General features: G+C 39.1%; 1 protein-coding gene across 1 annotated transcript in view; it reads left to right on the forward strand.

Moving 5' to 3' along the window:
- The window catches only part of LOC311289010 (uncharacterized protein), a 32105-nt gene extending 14703 nt beyond the window's left edge, over positions 1 to 17402 (forward strand). The window contains exons 3-4 of the mRNA XM_084406753.1: positions 14548 to 16365; positions 16988 to 17402. Coding sequence (XP_084262879.1) covers positions 14548 to 16365; positions 16988 to 17118 — 1949 coding nt within the window. The 3' untranslated portion in view covers positions 17119 to 17402. The remainder of the gene's footprint in view (positions 1 to 14547; positions 16366 to 16987) is intronic.
- Positions 17403 to 24607: the final 7205 nt, after the last annotated feature.

Below are 24607 nucleotides of genomic sequence, written 5' to 3' on the forward strand. Positions count from 1 at the left end.
AGAGGGTCGATTCCCTGTGCCTGCGGGTTGGGCATAGGTCTCTCATTGTCGTGTGTGCCTACAGGCCAAATGGCAGTGCAGAGTACCCGGCCTTCTTGGGGTCTCTGGGAGGGGTGCTGGAAAGAGCTCCGACTGGGCACTCCGTGGTTCTACTGGGGGACTTCGACAGTGACACCTGGAGGGGCGTGATTGCGAGGAACGGCCCCCCTGATCTGAACCCGAGTGGTGTTCAGTTATTGGACTTCTGTGCTAGTTACAGTTTGTCCATAACGAACACCATGTTCAAGCATAAGGGTGTCCATCAGTGCACGTGGCACCAGGACACCCTAGGCCGTAGGTCGATGATCAACTTTGTGGTCGTTTCATCTGACCTGCGGCCGTATGTCTTGGACATTCGGGTAAAGAGAGGGGCGGAGCTGTCAACTGATCACCACCTGGTGGTGAGTTGGATCCGATGGCGGGGGAGGAAGCAAGACAGACTCGGCAGACCCAAGCGTACTGTGAGGGTCTGCTGGGAACGTTTGGCCGAGTCTCTCTTCGAGGATCTCTCAATCCCGCTGTCACGTCTTCCATTGAGAAAGCAGAGGCTGAGGGCTCAGAGGTGGACTCGTCCATCACCCAAGCTGAAGTCACCGAGGTAATGTAACGTAAACGCATTAGCTCAAATGATATACAGGGAATTTTAATAATTAATCAGGAATATGATTAATATATATTGCATATTACAGTTACATTAAAATTATGAAAAAATAGATTAATTGAATATATCAATATACCATTCTTCAGATCAATTATCCTGATATCTTTTACTGGAAATTAATGTAATTATCGAACAGTTGTTTGTCCAGCAAAGACCGTAAGATTAACTTCTCATAAAAAGTATCACTTCTTATAATTCCAGGAAAAATTGTTTTCTGGCCATGAAAACTATTCTCCTGTCCTTATAACTTTAGGTTACTAAAACCGTAATCAAATTGTAAAGCTTGTAGCTAGATCAAACATTTCAGGGACTCGTAATGTGAGAAATATAGACAGAATCAATCTAGGATATAATGGATTTTAATCATTGAACTAATAATACATACTACAGTTGTATACGGAATATATTACAAGAAGACGAAGAACGAATTACGATAGGATGAGAGAGTGAGGATGAGCGAGGGAAAGTTAAAGCAAAATGAACGATCAGAGTGAGAGAGAGAGAGATCGGAGAGATAATGAGAGAGTGTGAGAAAAGGGAGGAAAAAGAGATCCTCTGGAACGATCTCTTTAAGTTATGGCAAAATCACAAACAAAGTGGACCTTGAGAGCCAACAAGGAAATCAGATCACATTAAAAGTTCAGTTAACTTATCTTGCAAAATGGTTCTCTTGTGTATGTTGAGGAGAGCAGAGTCCTGCGTGTGTGCTTAAGAGCAGCGTGCGTGTGTTCCCATCTCTCCCGGGCGAGCAAGGTCACGGGAAATTCAAAGAGTCTCTGTCTTTGAGGTGAAGTTGCCAGGAATGATTCAGGCTAAGTTCATTCAGCTCGTGAATGAACAGAGGCGAATAGGAAAACGAAACTAGACTGTAGAAAACATACAAAGAAATAAAAGAGAAGAGAAGCAGGGCGAAGCCGGTCCGGACTTGGGTTTCCAAAGTTTTCGGAGGAGTCGAAGGAGGGAGAAGAGAGAGAAAGGAGACTGAAGGTTTGGACTTTTATCAGTGTCCCGTGTACAGTGTCCTGTGCCCCCCTTTTTCGTGGAGGACGAATCATCTTAGAGCATTCCGAGCGGGAAGATTCTCTTTGTGTGTTAATGCAGCCCGACCCTCGTGTGGAATCACAAGGAGGCAAAATATGATATTATGCTCGGGGAATTAAAACGCATGGAACCATAACGTTTATCACAGTCTCTTATCAAAAATCTCCTTCGTCGTACAAAGGGGATTAAAACAAGACCAAGAACGAATAGTGACAAAGATAGAAACATAGAGATACATTCTTATGTTGAACAAAGGTACTTTAGGATTAGACTACAGTGATTCAAAAACACAACTACTCTAATATCACACTGGGGAACATGCAAATTACCTGGAACACTCTTTGTACATTTGTAATAGTTAGTAAAATGAAATTTTACCAGTGGAAGTCCATATATGGCCATGTGTGTGTGTATATCTGTGTGTGTGTGTGTGGTGTAAAGTCACGAGATTGAAAATCAGGGGACTTGGTCGAATCCATTTGCTAACAATACAGAGCATGTTATAAATGTGTCATACGCCAGGGAGACCCCAGCCAGAGCGGCGCTGGTAATTACCCTGGGGCGTTATCTAGACATTGTGCATTATTCTTACATTTTGCAGAAGAGTAAAAACAAAAAGCTCTTGTTTTCTCATCTGACAAAGGGGCTGTGTTTGAAAAGTCAGGATTCGCCTAATTCAGACCATCTGGCCGGACGCCAAGTCAGTGTTGCTACAGTAGTCAAGAAACTCCTCGGTGGCAAGGCACCGGGGGTGGATGAGATCCGCCCTGAGTACCTCAAGTCTCTGGATGTTGTGGGGCTGTCTTGGCTGACACTCCTCTGCAGCAGAGCGTGGCGGTCGGGGACAGTGCCTCTGGGATGGCAGACCGGGGTGGTGGTCCCTCTTTTTAAGAAGGGGGACCGGAGGGTGTGTTCCAACTACAGGGGGATCACACTTCTCAGCCTCCCTGGGAAAGTCTATGCCAGGGTACTTGAGAGGAGAATACGGCCGATAGTAGAACCTCGGATTTAGGAAGAACAGTGCGGTTTTCGCCCAGGCCGTGGAACACTGGACCAGCTCTATACCCTCTACAGGGTGCTAGAGGGTTCATGGGAGTTTGCCCAATCAGTCCACATGTGCTTTGTGGATTTGGAGAAGGCATTCGACTGTGTCCCTCGCGGTGGCCTGTGGAGGGTACTCCGGGAGTATGGGGTCCGGGGTCCTTTGGAGGGTGTCAGGTTTGGGGACAACACGATTTCGTCTCTGCTCTTTACAGATGATGTTGTCGTGTTGGCCTCATCAAACCAGGACCTTCAGCATGCACTGGGATGGTTTGCAGCCAAGTGTGAAGCAGCTGGGATGAGAATCAGCACCTTCAAATCCGAGGCCATGGTCCTCAGTCGGAAAAGAGTGGCTTGCCCACTTCAGGTTGGTGGAGAGTTCCTGCCTCAAGTGGAGGAGCTCAAGTATCTTGGGGTCTTGTTCACAAGTGAGGGAAGGATGGAACGGGAGATTGACAGACGGATCGGTGCAGCTTCTGCAGTAATGCGGTCGATGTACCGGTCTGTCGTGGTGAAGAAAGAGCTGAGCCGCAAGGCGTAGCTCTCGATTTACCGGTCAATCTACGTTCCTACTCTCACCTATGGTCATGACCGAAAGGACAAGATCCCGGATACAGGCGGCCGAAATGAGCCAGCATCTGCGTGCACGAAACTGCCTTTGCCTCTCTGCTGTTGATGTGGGTGCCATTTCTGACTAGGATGCCTGTTAAAGTTTAAGTGGAAACATTACATCAAATATTTTATCTATAACAAAAATATGAGTTATGATTTTGGTAATAATATATTTACTGAAATTAAATTTCTAAATTGAAATCATTGATTAAATTAAGTGAATAACTCAACCGTCACAATGTTTACAACCTCGAAACAATGACATATGTGACGGGGTTGAGTGTGATGGGGTTGAGTTTTTTTGCTCAAAATGGCCACTGCTCTTAATGTGGTGTAGAAGAGTGGGCCACATGGCAGCCAATAAAATAAGTATATTTTAGATTTTTATGGATTAAAATAAAATTTTGAAAAGTCATCATTTTCCATCTTAATTGTATGTGATGGGGTTGAGTTGTTAAGCTTGACAGTACCCTCCCTGACTATAATACACCTCAAAAAATGAATAAAAAGTGTGATATCTTGAATTTTTTTTTTTTTTTTTTTTTTCAAAAGCAAAGAACACAAATAAATACTTGCATTATTGCCAAAAATGATAGACACTGTGCACATTTTATTAATTATTTTCCAAGTACAAATTCAGCGAAGAACCTCAGGGACATGACAAAATGCTTGCTGTAAGACAGAAATAATATTTTTTTTAATGCTAAAAATTATTTAAAGGCAGGGTAGGTAGGATTTTTCTAAAAAAAAAAACATTCCAAATTTGTTTAAACTGTCTTTATATACCAATACATAATTAAAATGTAAGTACTCGAAAATATAAAAATCGAGTGACTGTAGACATTTTAATCAGCAATAAACACAGCTCATTATTTCCATTCACTCCCACCCCCTCCCTTCTGAGCTCCTTCCAAAGCCACGCCCCCAAAACACATAAACGCGCGACGCCAAACGCTCAGGCTCAGCTAGAAGACGCATTTATTACCTGAGACGAGTGGAGAGGAAGGAGCGCAGTACATACAGTGACATCATGTCAGAATCACATGTAATAAAATACCTACCTTTATCACTATGAATATAAACAAATAAGATTTCTTTTAGTACTCACTATCAAGCAAGCATATCGATAATGGTAAAGTTTCATTCGGTAACAAGCTATATTTATAAGGCAAAACTAAAAACAGGTTGCATTGATACACGTTTTTCCATTACCATCAGTTACACTGTGATGAAGGTGAATTTCGTGTAAGATTCATAACATATACGGTGTTTTGCATGTAAGAGTTTCCATGATGAAAACATTGTTGACACTAATGAAGACTAACGTACACTCCGAGTCCGGAGACAAGTACCGCATCGTCGGTTCGAGGACAGGTCCGGGGTTGAGGGCGAAGCAGAGGAGGTCGTTCAAGAGTGCGGGCAGGGTCCGAGGAAGTAGTTTTTGCCTTGTTTGCCTTCGCTGACTGCATATGCAGGTGCTTTGAGCTGAATATTTCCGGGAACGGTGACGTGATGAGTGCACGCAGGGCAGCGCGCGCAGTGGGGCTCGGGCATGAGACATGAAGGCATCTGATTGGTTCTTTACATTCGCACCGAATGGCAGTGATTGGTCAGAGTTTTTACTGTCCTGCAGCTGCTACAGAGGTCTGATTTTTTTCATTCCTTTTTCTGAACACATAATGTATTGACTACTATCAGGATGGAAGGACCATTTCACCCAGTATAAAAAAAAGTGTTTCTGAACAGGATTACCTACTATAGCTTTAAATGTAATAATTATTTGTATTCATTATAAAGGACATACCAGAGTATTGTGAAAAGCTTTTAACATTTCATTTTGGTGAACCACCACTTTAAAAAATCTAGGGGACTGAAATATTACAGAATCCAAGGAATGACCCATTTAATAAATTCTACTATATTATTTGATTTATTTCTAATATTTTAAATATGATGGTTTTATTATAAATATGGTGATGGATTTTTAAGATGGACATCCAACTAGGGATGGGCAATATATTATCGTTTGCGATATACCGGTAACAATTCTCCCCACGATAAGAATTAGTCTTCCCGTGATAATAACGATAAAGCCTAGCTGATGATGTATTTCTGTTTGGGACCCATTCGCAGCTCACGCGTAAAGCAAAAACAACCAAATAAATACAACTGAACAAAGATACAAATTAAATAAACAGTAAAGCACTGTTTATTTAATTTGTATCTTTGTTCAGTTGTATTTGTATCGTTGTATCAGGTTTTCAGGTCTATTTAGGTACAGAAATTTTAATCAAATGTAAAATAACACTGCACAGTTGTAACTTTATAAGTAAAATATATATATTAATCCTTCATAAGATTAGGGAATGATTTTCCTTTGTTACTTGATTAACCTTAAACACATACAGGCAGCAGGAATATTAGGCTGCTGACAAATTATATGTCAGGATATAATATGTCAGCAGGAATATTAGGCTGCTGACTAGAGCTGCATGGATCCAATATACTAGAGAAACATGTGATTTATTTCCCAACTGTTTATGTTCACTTAAAACAGCAGAACCATGTATGACAGAGGATATTTTGACAATTTTGCATATTTAAGCGCAAGATGTGAAAGAAAACTAAATTCAGTATCTGCACACTATGATTTGTGTGTAGGGATGCACCGATATCAGTATCTCAGATGGTGCATTCAAGTCCTCCTGGGAAGTTCGTACGTACGAGGTGGGAAGTCGTGCTTATAACGGCATGTGCGTTCAAGTCACTTTCGTCGGAGCAAGATGGCTGTGTACTTTCTCTTAATTAATTACACAAAAATACAGTAAGGTTCTTAGGGCCCTTTCACACCTACCTTGTTTGGTCCGGACTTTCGGACTTTTCAGTTTGGTCCGAATCAAAATTACAGGTGTGAAACCTCCCCCGGACCACGGTCCGGACCAAACAGACGAAATTTGGTCCGACGAAAAGAGGTGGTCTCGGTCCGGATCAAACTGTTCAAAGGTTTGGTTCGTTTCTAGTGTGAAAGCATTTTCTGTATGGTTCGGACTTTCGGACCATTTACAGGAAGTTCCGGTGGTTCCCGCGTAGCATAAACAACTGAAGGAGAATATTTATGTGCAGATCTGTCAGTCCTGCCCACAGCGTTTCTTCCAGCTGATTCGCGCGCGCGCGCACACACACACACACACACACACGCACACATTTGTCCTGCGTCCTACCGGCGATGATTTGTTTGCACAACGAGGACGTTCATTTGGCGAATTTGAACTAGCGTCGAGTATAGTTGGTGCTGGAGGGAGTAATGCCGTAATAATAACAGCATAGTGGCAACGATAATATGCGTCTGTTCATTCATTCTTGTCAAAGTTACCCGCCGAATTGACAACACGCTGACGTCAGACGCACGTCCGTTTACAAACCAATCAATGTCAATATGCAGCCATGTAGATGATGACGACAGGACGCAAGTACGTCATGAAAAGTTCTTTAGTGCGCTCGCATAATTGCAATGTGAAACCAAACCAAAACTAACAAAATGTATACAATGTATCAAAACATGAACTTTGGTTCGGACTTTGGTGCGGACTTTCAGGTGTGAAAGGGCCCTTAAACTCTTGTTCTAGAAAATGAAGAACAAAGAAATGTGCATCAGGTGTACTTTGTATTTTTATGTTTTTAATTAATTTATGAAGCCACTGCCAACTCATCGTTACATGTTGCATAGTTATATTATAATTCTATCATATTCTGTGTTGGGGATTAGCTAACTGCGCTGTAAAAAGAAAAGCCTGACAATATCACAGCTAAATACCTTTACGTATTGTGTATTCCGCCATGTTAATCACTGACACGCCCCCAACTCGTAAAGATCGGAGCTTAGAGAAAATCCCGAGCTCCCCATTGGTATTTACGACATTGTGGTGGCGTTCAAGTGCGTTCAACTCGTAAATACGATCTATACGAGATGACTTGAACGCACCAAGATACTGAGCTCTCATACTCAAAAAAATGCTCTGATACCAAAACTGATACCATGCAGCGTGTGTACAGTGTTTGTGTCCAGAAAAAGAAAAACAGACAACTATCTAATTAGTGAAATATAAAATGCCTGCGCATTTATACGAGTGCACAATGGCACAGACACACAAACTTGTTGAGCGCATCCCTTTTTCACAGACGTCAGTGGAAAGTTTGTAGTACAGTCGGAAGTCAGTGGTAAAGAAAGTAAAACGAGGCATGTGTTAACGTTAACTGACGAGAGAGAGAGCGTGCACACTGAATGCTTTTGATTGCTGATCGTTCACTCAGCACACGTCATTTGGATTAAAACTAAATTGTATATTTAAGTAAAACATCAACTGTTACCTTATTTATGTTTAACGAATGTTTCCCTACATAATTACAGGACGTTTTCAAGTCAACAAGTTTCATGAACGCAAACATTTAAAGCGCGCGCCCCGAATACCAGCATCTCAGAAAGAGCGTGAATACTGAATTGAATTATCTTTCACGTCTTGCAGTTGTAAGGACGAATTCACACAAAATTATGTAAAAATGCCGTCTTGACGAGTATCCTAGTAGTCGGTTATATTTCAAGTGACCGTACACAGTATTCATATTGGATCTGTGCGTTCAGTCTTAAAGGGACAACAGTCTAATAAACCTGCTGCTGTGTTTTAATGTTAATAAAATAAAGGACAAAGAAATCACTCACTGCTCTTGACTAAATACTTTTTGTAACTTTATAAAGATGAATCTGTATTTAATTTAGACAGTAATGAATATGCAGTGTTATTTCACATTTGATTACTTTATTGACTTTATTAACAAATTAAGCCAACTAATAAGATTTATATTATTTTGGTTTCTCTACCCAATACATTTAAAAATTACAAATGCAGTGAAAATACAGTTATCGGTATTAGTACTTGTTATCGGCAAGTACCAAAACTGGTAAAAGTGGTATCGGTGCATCCCTATTTGTATGTGCATCAGATGTGAGTATGTAAGTACCAAATTCACATAAAGTCACTATTATTATATACCTTTATTTATAAAGAATGTCACCTATATTCTTTATATAGGACTTTATACAGTACAGAATATTGTACAATAAACTAGCTTTACAGTAATAAACAGGAAAATAATAAGTCCTGGATGCAAACAGTTCAATCCTCCTGTAAAGCAGCTCAAAAAGACAATAGTAAACACATTATTCAGTTTAAAACAGTTCAGTGTTGATTCGGTTTGGTCCAATGACTGTGTAAAGTACATCAATTATGAAATGAGTTACATTTATTTATAAAGCAGCTCTGGATAAAACAAATTTTCAGCCGCCAAAAATTATTGGCTGAAAGAGGAAAAAAGGCCAAAAATATAAGCCGGAAATATGCTGTCCCGCCCCTCCGTGTTCAGCAATCAGGTTTCACGCATGACTTTGCGAGCGGCCCCGCTTTCTAAGATGCACAACTTCAAAGCGACTGCTCAGTGTTTCGCTCTTTGTGTTTGCTTCATGCTCTGCTCAGTCGCTCACAGCCCAAACGCTCCACTCACGTACCAATCACGCTCACCGGTAAAGCAACGCCCGCTCAAAAAATGCGCCGTCATTAAATTTGTTTCTGTTTGCAATAGCCCTACTGTACTGTAACATGGTGTCTATAGCCGTGCTGGGCAACACTGGTAAAATGACGCTATATCCTCTTGTTGACTGATCTGCTCCCTGCTATCTGCTCACATGCTCTGATAATAATAGCTACTTTATTTTGATAATAGGTCAAAAAATAAATCTAAATGTTAGATAGAACTGAATGAAGAATAATATATTGATACTAATAATATATTAATATAGGCCTATTTTTGGTCCAATTTTTGTGTTACTTTAAATAATAGTGTGGTTATTTTGTTGGCTTGTTTTTAAATTCAGATTCATTCAATTATTTTATTTAAATAAAAAGTCTCAAAAAATATTTTAAAATAGGAAATTGAAAATTCTAAATTAACTTAAGTTAATTTAAATTTAGTTTCGGCCAGGAATTTTCAGTACCTAGCGTCACTAATATACAGTATATATATATATATATATATATATACATACAGTATATATATATATATATATACATACACACACACACACAAACACACACACACACAGCCGACTCGTCTATACACAGACTTCTCACTCCTGGCCGTATATATGGAGGAGCAGTTGGGCTAAATTCCAAGCTCGATTCCATGCTTATTTTACTCTTTTACTTTATTTGATCATTTGTGAGCATGAATTAATTTATGTCGTTTTTACGTTTTTTACGTTCTTATTATGATAGGACAGTGAGTAGATAGGTACAGAGGGAGAGAGAAAGGGAGCCGGGATCAGGAAAACCTCAATGTTTTATTCTCCATCATTCAATGCACATTGCCTGTACATAAATTAACCTTTATGTTATGTCATCGCAGATTCCAATCTATAAAGAGTAGAGCGTTGGCACTTGCAACGCTGGGGTCTTGGGTTCGATTCCCAGGGAAAGCAAGAACTGATAAGAATGTAAAATGTGTACCTTGAAATGCTATGCAAGTCGCTTTGCATAACAGTGTCTGCCAAATGCATAAAATGTAAAAAAAATAAAATAAAAAATAAATAAATGTAAATCAAAATATTTATTGCATTTATGAAGGCTCAGCACCCAAACACTCTATATAACCTGTTGCCTCAGTGGTGTACAGTGTCTTTGGGCGGTTTGCCGGTAGCAGCCATTTGAGGATTGTTTGTGATTTGGTCTAAGTGACTTGGGATAAATAAATAGAATAAATAAAATGTCATCAGCATGTGCTACTGGTAAACAAATAGAGCAAGAAGTAATAAAATGTCATCAGCATGTGCTACTGATAAATAAATAGAGCAAGATTAATAGCACTTTGGCCATGTCGTGTTGATCTATACACCATTTCATGTTGTATTTTTATTGCCTGGTCAGTAGACATAGGTTGTAGCAGCAAACACACTGAGAAGATCATGCTAAATTTACGACACTGTCAGAAAATGATCACAGACTATTTTTGGTCACAACATCGTGACAACAGCCATCTTTAAACCTCTCTCACTGCATGACGTAGGCACCACCATTAGGAGCCACGATCACAGAAATCACCAGGATTGTTTCACAATGCTCATCTTTCATCTGGGACAGCCCAAAATCAAACAATGTGTACCAGGCATTAGAGCAAAACATTTTGGAGTCTAAACCCTGGACTGACCCACCCATTATTTTTAAGAGTTTCTCCTAAATCGGCAAGTTCGGAGCTACTTTTAGCCTTAAGATGTTTTGTGAATATGCCCACAGTTTTCCTCTGGCCAAATGAAGCAATGGTTATGATTCCAGGCTGCACCAAAAGTCAGATTGTAAATTTATATTATTCCAAATATTGAATCCAGTTCCTTTTGCTTGAAGATTGGCATACATCACGTTAGAATATGGTGAAAATGAGTCGAAGCTGGCATTGAGCTGAATTGATTTCTCTTCCACATCTTTTTGTGCTTGAATGGTTTAAAATCAAATTAAAATTATCAGGGGAATCCATTCGCAAAATAGAAATTTTAAGTGTCCAATTCCTGACCTTAAATATCTCATTCCAACCCTCTACAATGCGAGTAAATCACTTGCATATGCGACAACGTTTTCATGCTATACGACTAAATAATTTCTATAAATAATGCCATTGGCTAATAAATTGTGAGATTTCACTCGCCTGTGTTTGAGTTAGAAGTTTAGCACAGATATATTTTCACTCGACTCGTGAGAGTTTCGCGCTCTGACTTTTTAAAGTTGATCAAATTCGAAAAAGAAAAAACTATAAAGCAGCCAAGAGAAACAAATGATAAATTCATTGCTTAGCTGGGTCTTCAGGCTATGCAGTGTGGTGACAAATAAAATTCTATCACTGAATAAGAGACAAACATTTCCAATTTGATGAGGTTTATTTTCTTGCAAGAAAAGGCCTGCAGTCATACAGTCACACAGACCTGCATGAAGTTGGCCCCCCACCCAACGCAAAACGTCGTCAAACTATGCTCAATCGTTTGTGCTCCGTTTGTGCTGGTTTGTGCTGTAAAATTTTTCGTTTGTGCTGTTTCTGTTTTTTAGATATTAAAATAATTTTTTTAGGTCATTCTGAGGTCACTCGCTCCACATGCTCCAAATTCACCCAAAATAGTCTCGTTCGTTTGTGCTGCGTTGGGTTTTAAAATATCAGAAATTGAATTATAGACGATGACGTCACCAGCCCCCCCCATCTGCATCTTCGTGAACGCACCACACAGAAATGCACATTTCATACATAAGCAGAGAGCAATCTGTTTTCTTTCGTTTTGAATTGTTCTGTTTAAAAGTAGACATGTCTGTGATGCAAGTAGCCTAGGCGCTGAGTTTGGGTTAATTTATGAGACCAGCTGCAGTTCAGGCGCCGGCGCCTCTATGTCCTGATTATCTATTGTCTGATATAGGCCTATTTACTTCTTATTTTGCCTATTAAATCCTGGCAATTGGTAGATGAAACATTGATTAAAATTAAGATACAATTAATACAAAATGAATTTCACCTGAAAGAAAGGCTTTGTGCTTTCTGTTTGAGGTCTCTGTGAAAGTTTTAAAGCAGTCTTTTAGTGCCGTTTTTAGAGCGGTCAGTAAAAAAAAAGTAGGCTCAGTCAGCCAGCGCTCATACCTGTATTTACATCCTGTTTTCGGTCGAAGTCCACAGTAGTCGATTGTCGAGTTCAACGCGCATGATCACGCCCATAGGTACTAAACCTATGGGCGTGAACTCGGCAATCGACTACTGTGGACTTTGACCGAAAACAGGATGTAAATACAGGTATGAGCGCTGGCTGAATAAACATCATTTTTTATATATTTCTTTCACATCTACTGCAGTCAGATTCACCCGTGTTCACTCCGAAGGAATAACTCACATGACCTGTGCACTTGTAATGACACATCAAGGATGTTAAGAGCCTAAAAGCAGGTTTAAAACTTGCCCCATTGAAGTCAACAGAGTGCAAATTTTAAAAACAGGATAACACGGTGTAGGAAACACCGATTTTTGTCGTTGTTCTCTGTACTGACAGCACTCCAAATTTACAAAAAAATGAGCTCAATGTTAAAATTGACCGGAGTTCTCCTTTAAAGAATTTATCCTCAACTATTTTTGTGGTGTAAGTCTATGTATTTTAAAATGTTAACAAATAACAGTGATTTGAAGATGTGGTAGCATTGGATCTGGACTCTGGAGTTGGAAGGGGTGCCGGCGCGACCGCCGATCCCAGGGGTTTAACCCTTTAGGCGCCAAGGTTTTTTTTTAAAAAATGCTGGATTTTGACATCAAAATTTCAAAAAACTTGTGGCTTGAAAGGGCTTAAAGATAGAGATCTACTGTAAATTAGAAAAATGTTGGGGATGACTGAAAGTTTATGTGGGGTGTAAATATACTCATCTAATTTGCATATTATGACGTCATCAGGGGGCGGCCCTCTTGAATTTCATAATATTCAGGAAATAGTAGATATTGAACTGATGTTTGAACTTATTTGCATGTTTTATTTTTATTATCCTCATTCCAAATGATGAGAAAAGAGGAAACCAACAATAACAGGAGAAAGTACTAAATTATAACTATACTATATAGTAGTAAAATGCATATGAACAGTAGCCTACTTTTTTATCAGTTCATCAGTAATATTCAGGAAATAGTAGATATTGAATTGATGTCGGAATTTATTTACATGCTTTTTTTTTTGTCTTTTTATCCTCATTCCAAATGATCGGAAAAGAGGAAACCAATAATAAAATAGGAGAAAGTACTAAATTGTTACTATATTACAATACTTTAGTAGTAAAACACATGTGAACAGTAGGCCTAGCCTACTTTTTGATCAGTTCATCAGTAATATTCAGGAAATAGTAGATATAGTAGAATAGTAGTTTGTGCTTCGTGAACACTCGCGCCTTGCGCGGCGGCACAGATGTACCGGGAGAAGTGCGATCATTAGACGGCCGATCGTCATTTCCAAAAGGCAAATATTCCCCTTCAGAGTCAGAATCGGCGAATAACATTTGCAACACATCCTCACGGTACAAGTTTTTATTAGCCATTTGATGATTTTCTCTCACATATCTCACAATTTACTCAGACGCTCTGAACTGAACTGCTTCCGCATCAATGACACGATCGCTCACTTGCTTTGCTGTGTGTTTATGATGTCATTTTAGTCTTGAATCGAAGTATTACATGTCTGCCATCTAGTGGTAGGGAATACAAATGAGATTACACCATATTAGGATCTACAGCCTGTTTTTTTAAGTATGACGTCTTGTCGCAATTTTGCGACTTTGGCGCTTAGAGGGTTAAACCTTGAGGTTCTGTGGGGTGCGGACTGGATCGACTCCATCCCTTGAGCTACCGAATAAATGTTTTTTTGGGGGGGTATGGACTGACGGGGCAGTGAACCCGAGGTCAGTCCTGGAGCTCCTGTCCGATTTTAGAGAAAAATCGGGTCCATCGGAGATGTCCAATGTAATTCTTAGGCACGCCGAATAAACACCACAAACTCAGTGTAAGAGTAAAACTAAAACTGCCAGATGGGAAGTTTATTCTATGTATAATGTTTTTACTACTTTAATTCATTTTACTCTAATTAATTTTATAACTGTATCCTTTATCTCTTTTAATTCCTTTTATATCTGTTTTAATTTCCCTTGCTCTTATTTTGTGCTTATTTTCTATGCAAAGCACTTTGAATTGCCATAGTGTGATATTTTAATTCCTTTCTATGTAAAGCACTTTGTATTGCCAAACTGTATGAAATGTGCTATATTAAATAAACTTGCCTTGCCTAGTGTTAAAAGCACATGATCAGCGATTAGTTGGTCAAGTGTAAAACATTATGGCAGAGAAGTTGTGCAACCCGCTTGTGTTGTGTATTCGCTTTTGTTGCACTACTCTATCTGTCAACTAATAAATTATTCAATTATTGATAGGTGATACAATTTTAAATTATTTGACATTTTAGTGATATTGCACAGGGTTTTTCTCACTTCTTTTGTATACTTTATTTATAAGTGGACGTACAAACAATAATTTCCTTTTCCTTTAACCAGCAGAGGCGGAAAAAGGTCAGAAAAAGAATATTAAACAGTGCCGGTCTGCTGTTAACAAGGATTTTAACATGCCAAGAGAAAGCACAAGCAGATCATGGAAAATCATGGAAAAAGACCACAGTTATGGAAAGGGATTAAGTGTTGTAAATATTATAAAGAACAACCGGAGCAAAAAAGTGGAAGATGGAAGCAATGAAAACCTACCCATGTTTAAACTCAACCTGTCTGAAACATGGAAGAACAGTGATGGATTCTGCAGAAGAAGCACATTTGGGAAAGAAAAAAATAAAGAGAACAAGACCATTATGATGATCGGAGCCACAGGTGCAGGAAAATCCACTCTAATTAACAGCATGATCAACTACATTCTGGGAGTGAAATGGGAAGATGACTTCCGGTTTGTGCTAGTAGATGAAGGGAAGCAGAAATCTCAGGCTGAAAGTCAGACTTCAGAGATCACAGCATATCAAATTAATCACAATAATGGTTTCCGGGTTCCCTATTCTCTGACTATTGTGGACACACCAGGCTTCGGTGATACCAGAGGAATTTCACATGACCAGAAAATCACAAAGCAGATTCAGGAGTTCTTTTCTAATCCAGGAGGGATCGACCGCATTGATGCCGTGTGTTTTGTAGTACAGGGTTCACTTGCCCGTCTGACACACACACAGAAATACATCTTTGACTCCATCCTTTCCATATTTGGGAAGGATATTGCTGAAAACATCCTTGTGCTGGTCACCTTTGCAGATGGGAAAAAACCTCCAGTTCTCGAGGCTATCAAAGTGTCTGAGGTTCCCTGTTCAACCAATGAGTCTGGAGAGCCACTTCACTTCAAGTTCAACAACTCTGCTCTGTTTGCTACCAATAATCAATCTGGAGAGGACGAGGAGTCTGTCTGTGGAAACTTTGACCAAATGTTCTGGAAGCTGGGATTTTCTAGCATGAACAAATTCTTCACATCCCTCAACAAGATGGAAACCAAGAGCTTGTCTCTGACACAGGAGGTCCTGAAAGAGCGTCAGCAACTAGAAGTACATGTGCAGGGTCTCCAGCCCCAAATCAATGCTGGTCTGACAAAACTGGATGAAATCAAGAAGACAAGAGATGCTCTGGACCAACACAAGACTGAAATGGAGGCAAACAAGGATTTTGAATATGAATTAGAAGTAATTGTCCCAAAACAGATCGAAAACATATCAAGATCCTATTTGACCAACTGCCAAAAGTGTCACTTCACATGTCATAATGCATGTAAGTATGGAAATGATAATGATAAAGAGAAGTGTTCTGCAATGAAATATGGAAAGTGTCGGGTCTGTCCTGGAAAGTGTGCCTGGAACGTGCACTCTAATCAGAAATATAAATGGGATTATGTCACAGAAAAGAGAAAGGAAACCTATCAGGATTTAAAAAAGCGATTTGAGGATGCACATGGACAGGTCATGTCAAAAGAAAAGATCTTTGAAGAGCTTGAAAAGGAGCTTGAGCTTGTCCAGGATATTGTGGCCGGACTAATTGAAAAATCTCAAAAGTCCTTGGAGCGTCTGGAGGAAATCGCCCTCAAGCCCAATCCTCTGTCCACCCCTGACTACATTGATCTGATGATTGAGTCTGAGAAACAAGAGGCCAAGCTTGGATTTCAAGATCGCATTCAGTCTTTAATGGAAGTCAGGAAGAACGCAGAGATCATCAGTAAGGTTTCCACAGGAGAAGTACTTCCAGAGCATTTGAGAGAATACAAACCCGGAACAAGAAAAAATGAATCATCCTATGATCCAAGGGTCCTGTTCAGTGAAGGGTTCAGTAAAGGCATCAGTGAAGGGTTCAGTAAAGCAAAGAATTATGTTCAAGAAAAAGTAAGCTCTGTATTCAAGTAAAACTTTTATCTACAATTACTACAGCTATAAACTCAAACATTTGGTTTTGTGGTAATATGCTCTGCATGCATTTTTATTATACTTAAAAATACTTTACCTTAAAAATGGTCTTCATCTTCATTCTTCGTTTGATGTATAATACATACCTGTATGATTTTACCTAACAGCTTGTTGTTAGCAGATTGTAAAATAATCCTGTTTTGGAATGATGTAATTTTACTTTCATTGATGCTAGTCATTCATTTTGCATGATTAATAATAATAAAATTAAAAAACAAGTAAAGTTGACAATCTAAACATTGTGCCAATAAATACATTTAATATGCATATATATTTTACCTTTGGTGTTCTTTTTTTGTTTACCAGTCGGGACATTTCTCATATCTTAATTTAGTTTTGAAATGTAATGAAAGGAAATCATAAAGAGAAAGGAAACTGGTCAGGATTAAAAAAAAAGCTATTTGAGGATGCACAAGGACAGGTCATGTCTAAAGAAAAGATCTTTGAAGAGCTTGAAAATGGGCTTGAGCTTGTCCAGGATATTGTGGCAGGACTAATAGAAAAATCTCAAAAGTCCTTGGAGCGTCTGGAGCAAATCGCCCTCAAGCCCAATCCTCTGTCCACCCCTGACTACAATGATCTGATGATTGAGTCTGAGAAACAAGAACATTCAGTTTTGAATGGACGTTAGAAAGAAGGCAGAGACCATCAGTGAGGTTTCCACAGGAGGAATGCTTTCAGAGCATTTGGAAACATATAAATATGTAAACAGAAAAAAATAAAGATCATATGATCCAAGGGTCCTGTTCAGTAATGTAAACAATTACTTTAATAAAAAATTCCGTAAATGAAATAAGTCTTCATATTTAAATGTTAATGCACTGTACTTAATCACAACTTTTTGAACTCGTTATCTATCAACTATAATTTTTGATTTTGTTGTAAAATGTTCTGCATTCATTTTAATACTTTAAACTGGCCTTAATGTAATACTTTTTTTAACAGGTTTGACAAATGAAAAAAAAGAGAAAAGAATAAAAAGCTAAATCTGATTAATATGAAATACTAAATTAATTGAATGTTAAGCATCACAAATTATCAGATTGTATTGTGTTGCTGTTTTGGGATGATGATGTTTTTTTCCTGTCAATGAAGAATAAGTAGATTCAATGAAAGTAGTATAAAATCTTATCCTTGTGCATTGCTCTCAAAATATATTTAGCATGCTAATGGACTGGATAATTGATAGTGCCTGAGACAGATCAGACAAACAATTTATCCGATCAAATTAATCCCAAGAAAAATTCTGACATGACCCACGCTGAAGTTTGTGCCAGTGTAGCAGTATTGTTTATTTCTGTCGGGTTACTCCATGTGAAGGGGGAGTGTCCTTTAATTACGTTCCCTGTGTATATAGGGGTGTCGCTACGTGTGTGCGTTCTCTTTCTCTCTCTGCGTCATTTGAGCGAGACACGTGTTCCGGCGGGACGCGTGAATGTTGCACGGTAAGAGCTGTTGGCAGTGACTATACTAGCATGGCTTGTTGTGGGGTTGTCTCACAGGGATTATATGATTTTATCTGTTAAAGGTTGGACAGAGGAACTCTGTGGGATGTCGTGATTTTAATGAGTGCTTAATATAAAGCTGTTTGGGTACCGTGTGAATCGCACTACAGGTGTGGGCCAACGTACGCAAGACGTTACAGTGGGCTTTCTCTGGGTTCATAACGTTATAGCAGCTAAACCGCTGTGTGGATGTTCCCTTTTGCTGTCTGCATTGTGTTTGTTGCCTTTTCCGACTTTATCCGACTTGTTACCGTGACTACAACTCTAGCTCAAATTGGCGTGTTAACGCGCTGCTGCTCGACCCCTCGCCACATCCATTGTTTACGTCCAGCGCGTGTTTCATCAGCTGGTCCGAGGACTGTGGGTCGTTAGCATGGTACCTTATCAACTGTGCTGTGAGTAAATAAATTGAGTCATAAACCTCCAGTGGTGCTCAGGTATCAGATCAACCACTTAACTGTCACCAGCTCTTCTGCATTTTGTCTTTAAGCATTATGTAAATTTCTTGAGTTCATTGTTTTGTGGATTAACTTTATATATATTTTCTTTTCTATTGATTTGAGTTTGCTGGATATATTATCCATATATGTATATATTCTGTGTGACATATTTGGTGTGTGACCAAGTTTATGTATGTGTATTTCTTGTGTGGTTACCTTGAGGGCAGTCCAAAAGAGGTGTTTCTTTATTCTACATTGTTGTAGGTATGTTGACATAGCAACCGCGCGCGGCGAACATTCTGTCTCAATAATTTGTTCCAAACTGCGTGGTACTGTTAATATGTGTGTCATGCAATATCCACTCCTCGCCGCCTGGTGGGAGTATGTTTTGCCTGAATACGACAGTAACTACGTCATGTACAACCCCGGGAAGCGTTAAACACTTAGAGCTTTCATCCCTGAGGTATTTTCAGTTCACCACAACTCTCGGAAGATTTGAGTGACTTTCAACCGGTCGGCGGGCTTCATCTATGCTTTGGACATGAATGAAAGGTAGGTGGACATGAATGTATACCTTTTATCTTGGTACTGACGAAATTTCATCGAAATCCATGGTGGAGAATGTATTGAACTAAATCGCGGAAATTTGGTAGTCGCATTTGTGGTGGGTAGATTAGCGAACGTCCTGTCAGATGCACTGCAGGCGTCATTCTAAAAATTAAAAAAAAAACATTGTCTCGATTTTAACTCATTCTCACCATGTTTTCCTTGAAATGATTACTGATGCTATGTAGTTTATTATGTATCTCATGGTTTTCCTGACATATTAGTAATAGTTTTAAGTTTACATCACTTCGAATTAACTTACATTACATACCTGTAACTCTGTCTAAATTAATATGCTAACAAACTTTTAAACATTTTTGTCCTACCCCTCACTCATACGTGTTGATGATTCTTCAAAAGTAGAACATAATACAACTTATTATTAAATGAACATTTAATTTTTCATTTTAAAACTTCATTTTATTTAATCTCCTTAATTTGAACATTTAATTATCAGGCATTTTCTCAGTAAATATTCTCAGTACTTCCAAGTTCAGTTGGAAATAAATTATTAATCATGTGATCAAAAAGTTATGCTTGCATGTTGTCTGTATCAATTTCATTTACTATTTTATTCAAAGTATTCTTCAACACATAAGCCATGTTGATTAGTCCATTTATGTCCAATTTCGAATGTCCAATGTAGACTAATATTTGATGTTATGTCTTTACAGCTAATTATGAAAAGAAGAAAGGGGCCAAATACACAGCCAGGTCTAGCCAGACAGCACCTCCTGGACAAGTACAGTGATCTACCATCTCCTCATTTGATCCAAAATGGACACATTCTATTTCTTTACGTCACAGCAGAATCAAGCAGAGCTGCAACTGCAAGAGAAATAATAAGATGCATACCAGAAATGACTGAAGAGCAGGCAAAAAATAAAGTGAAACTACTCGTTGAAAAAACTACCAACAAAATACAGAAAGCTAACTAATGACCGAGAATTCAGTCAGTTTGAAGGGATATGTAGCCAAAGATTTTCGGGAATCTCCACTACCACCACAGTTCCCCGCGCAAAGTCTCCTGATGAACACCAAGTTCCAAAGCTTAGTCCTTTGAAGACAAGACAGGTTGCTAGAGCCAATTGTCCTTCTTGTGCCAGATATAAGGAGGCTCTGAAAAACATGAGGCAGAAACATCTGCAGATGCAGAGAAGCAAGTACCTGGCAATTAAGACACTCATAGCACAGCAGAAAAAGAAGGGAGCAATAAGAATACTTAATCAGAAACTGAAAAGGAAAGAAAAGCAAATATCCGACTTAAAATCTGTTAAAATCGCATGAGGCTGAAACCATTGCTAAATTTAAAAAACAATACAAAGTGAAAGCAAGAAGTCATATGCGCCTGAAGAAATCCCTTACACACATGAGGCGAGAGGTCAAATCAAATTCTGTTGATGAACAAAGATGCTGCGAGTTCAAAGAAAGAATTAATTCAATGAACAGTGAGATTCATGATCTTCAGGTTGAAAACCTTCTTTTAGGAGAAAAAATCCAGGATTTGGAAAGTGGAAAAAAGCTTACAAAAACAGACGCGAAGTCATACTCAAATGAAATGCGATTGATGGTGTTTGACGCAATATCCAATCAGGTGCCCACTGCCAACATCCACAATTTGATTAAAAAGTTTGGGCTGCGCTTCACCATTAGTTTAAGTGATGTGCCAAAAAGGGCTACTGTGGAAGCCATGACCAGAGAATTGGGGGCAATAAGTGACCTCCAGACTGCTGAAGCACTTTTAGTGAACACACACTCTACCCTGGGTTTTGATGCAACCACACAAGAGGGAATCCACTTGAACAGCATACATTTCACCACCAAAGAGAACTGTTATGTTGTTGCTGTAGATGAACTTCCAGGAGGCTCTGCTGAGGATTACCAGATCCATATTTGTGACTCCATCAGTAACCTTGCAAATGTCTACTGTCATTTTTTTTGAGGCAGACTACGAAAACATTCTTCAAAAAATGATAGGGAATATATCAAACACACTCACTGACCGCTGTGCTGCCAATCATGCGGCCATTCGTTTAGTTTGTGCGTCTTGGAACAAGGCCCTGAATGAGCTGAATTGCAACCTTCATCCTCTGGAAACAATCGCTTCACAGACAAAGAGTGCTCTGAAGGAGATCGAGAAATCCATGGGGATTACTGGGAAAATCGAGGGGAAAGACTGCATTGGGGCCAATATTGTGGTTCAGATGAATAAAATGAGGTACATGGATGGCAAGGGTGACCCTCGTGGCTTTAAGATCTTTCTGAATCACAACAATCTCCCTCTTGGCCTCATACCACGCTACAGAGGTAATCGACTGCACATTCTTTTCCATATATGTGGGATATTCTCAAGTCATCACGCTGCACTAAAGTCATATCTCTGTGGAGGAACATCCTGTGGAGGCCTGCGTGCTAGCATACTGGAAGACTTCGACTCTACAGCTGGTCAGGTTGAAATGCAAGTTCTGGGTTTGCTTGGGAAATTACTGACTGGACCCTGGATGACCAAATTCTACACTGGTGCAGATGACCAAACTGATTACATTAGATGTATTGAAATTATCAAAGAGACTGTGCAGAACCTGAAAGATCAACTACACTCACCTGCTGAACTCCTGACTCGCACAACAGACCTCTTTGGAAATCAGCTGAATGCTTCAGACAAAATCCTTGAGAAATTGCAACAACCACCAAAAGACACAGCCATGTTCACTCAAATGATGGAAAGCTGTCTGAGAGCGGTCATTTTAGTACTTGAAAGGCAGTATCAAAAATACTTTGTTGATACATGGACAGTGACGGAGAAACTAAAACAAGAGACAACCTCAGCAAGATCACATAACATGGATGCTGAAGAGCTGATGGGGATGTTTAGTGCGTTGAAGAAGAAAGCTCCAAATGCCACCATCTGCTACTTGTCCTGTAAAATGAGAGCACGGAAAAACAACACTGTGGACTATTTGGACAGTTTAGACAAGGAAAAACAAGAGCTGGTCATCAGGAAAGCAGTGAGGCTGGGGGTAATACAAAGACGAAAGAGGAGGAAGAAGCAAGGAGAGCTACAGGAGGAATTGCACAAACGTCAAGCCACAAAAGAAAGGAAGAGAAGTGAACAAGACCGGAAAGTGTTAGAGAAAAAGATTGAAGAATTAGGTGCAGACAAGATCGAGGAAGCATTTCCAGAACTCCCAGAAGAAAAAATTAGCTTGATCAAGGAGTTGTTGGGTGGCAGAGGGGTGGGGGCATTTATATGTCATGCGTGGGATTTGGGTGGCAACAGAGTAATTTTCAATGGGAAAATTGAAACTTTCCATGTAAAAAAAAAAACATACACTGTTGGCTATTGGGCCATGAGCGGGGAGGGGTATGAATGCGATGCACATGACACTGATGTGTCCATCTATGCGATGGCAGCAGATGTCATCTTGGATGACTTGGTTGTACAATAGCCTGTCAATAACCAGTGATCAACTAGCACAGATACTGATAGCCTGTATATTTGTTGTAGCAATCATTTATTGTTAGTATGGAAAGCGAAAAGAGTCAACCAGCACAATCACACAGATACTGATAGCCTGTATATTTGTTGTAGCAATCATTTATTGTTAGTATGGAAAGCGAAAAGAGTCAACCAGCACAATCACACAGATACTGATAGCCTGTATATTTGTTGTAGCAATCATTTATTGTTAGTATGGAAAGCGAAAAGAGTCAACCAGCACAATCACACAAATACTGATAGCCTGTATATTTGTTGTAGCATATTTGTTGTAGCAATCATTTATTGTTAGTATGGAAAGCGAAAAGAGTCAACCAGCACAATCACACAGATACTGATAGCCTGTATATTTGTTGTAGCAATCATTTATTGTTAGTATGGAAAGCGAAAAGAGTCAACCAGCACAATCACACAGATACTGATAGCCTGTATATTTGTTGTAGCAATCATTTATTGTTAGTATGGAAAGCGAAAAGAGTCAACCAGCACAATCACACAGATACTGATAGCCTGTATATTTGTTGTACCAATCATTCATTTTTAGTATGAAAAAAATAATGAATATGAATGTATATTTGCAATTTCAGAATGTATAAATATGAATTCACAATTAATAGTGGTGTGTAAAGTTGTCTTCGCTTGTATTCTGAAAATAAATGTTTATGGATATGAATGAACGCTTATTGATTAGAATTGTTTTCAGTGCATTGCCATGGGTCTGATGCCCATTCCAACTAAAACAGTAAATGTTAATGATTTCATTTGAAAGAGCTAACAAAATTCCACCTTCGTTAAAAATTCATTCAAATATCTGATAAAATGTGGAAGTTACAAGCAAAAACATGTGAATAAGCATTTTCGGTCACATTTCTTCTATTGTAATTAATGTATAATATTTTAATCTAATCCCGATATTATAAATATCATAACTTTCTCAATCCTCAACTGATTCTCACAATCCAGGTGTCAGTGAAAAGGGAACTTTCAGCTCTGTCTAGTCATGTGATCCATTTTGATCTTAGGGGTGTTTGAAAATTTTGTCATCATACCTAATTGTTGGCTGTTGTGTCCATTTCTGTCCACCCAGCATTGTAGGGGTGACCGGATGTGGCACCTCGATGTGATGAGCCAAACTGATGTGGTGAACTCTTTTAAAATTGTCTTAAATTGCCAGCTGCTCTGTTTAACGTTTTTGATATAGTGTGTGTGTTTTATTTTCTTTCTCTCTTCAGAATTGGGGCAGCCAGTAGCAGGAAATAAGCGTCTCTTCCCGATTGTGGTGGTGGGTTCTTTTGCCTGAATGCTGTGTTCACAGTGAGGTGTGAAGTGAGTGTGCAGTGAGTGTGCACGTATGATCGCTACATTCGTTCTGCTAAAGAGAGCCAGCGCCCCATTCTGAAGCGAGCGTCCGTGTAATTTTGTGTTCAGATTATTTTTGATTTATTGGTGTTGTCTTAAATAAAATTTGATACGTTTTGAGGAAATAAAGTTTTGTACTATTTTCTACTCCATGTCTGATACCTGACTCTGATACAACGAACCTTTGAGCCTTATTTAATTAAAGGGCATTTTCCCGGAAAGAGGCCCCCGGGTGGCGTAGTCGGTAACTTTCTTAAATCTTTAGTGTACCTCTAGTCTAAGCTGCCACACCAGGCTGCGGCCTTGTCTTCCCATTCATCCAAGAACTTCTGCAACTTCTTTCTCTCATCATTACAACTTCAGCAAAGATCAACTGAAGCCTTGAGAACTTGTATTAGCACACTCATTCAACAATTCAATTCAATTAACATTTATTTGTATAGCACTTTTCACAATACACATATCAAAGCAGCTTTACAGAAAATGCATATAGTCCATATAACAGTGATCTGTTATCAGAGGTAACTATTTAAGTTATGTAATGTACAAATCACAGTGTAAAATGTATTAATTTAAACAATCTAATAATTTAAGGCAGAAACAATGAGCCCATCAATGTAATGAATACTTGTCTGTTAACAAATTATTATGACATGGAAAAAATATATAGCATTGGTGCGTGTTGATTCAGAGTTTGCGTCATCTGAAGTC

The sequence above is a fragment of the Rutilus rutilus genome, assembly GCF_951802725.1.
Source record: "Rutilus rutilus genome assembly, chromosome: 4".
Taxonomy (NCBI): domain Eukaryota; kingdom Metazoa; phylum Chordata; class Actinopteri; order Cypriniformes; family Leuciscidae; genus Rutilus; species Rutilus rutilus.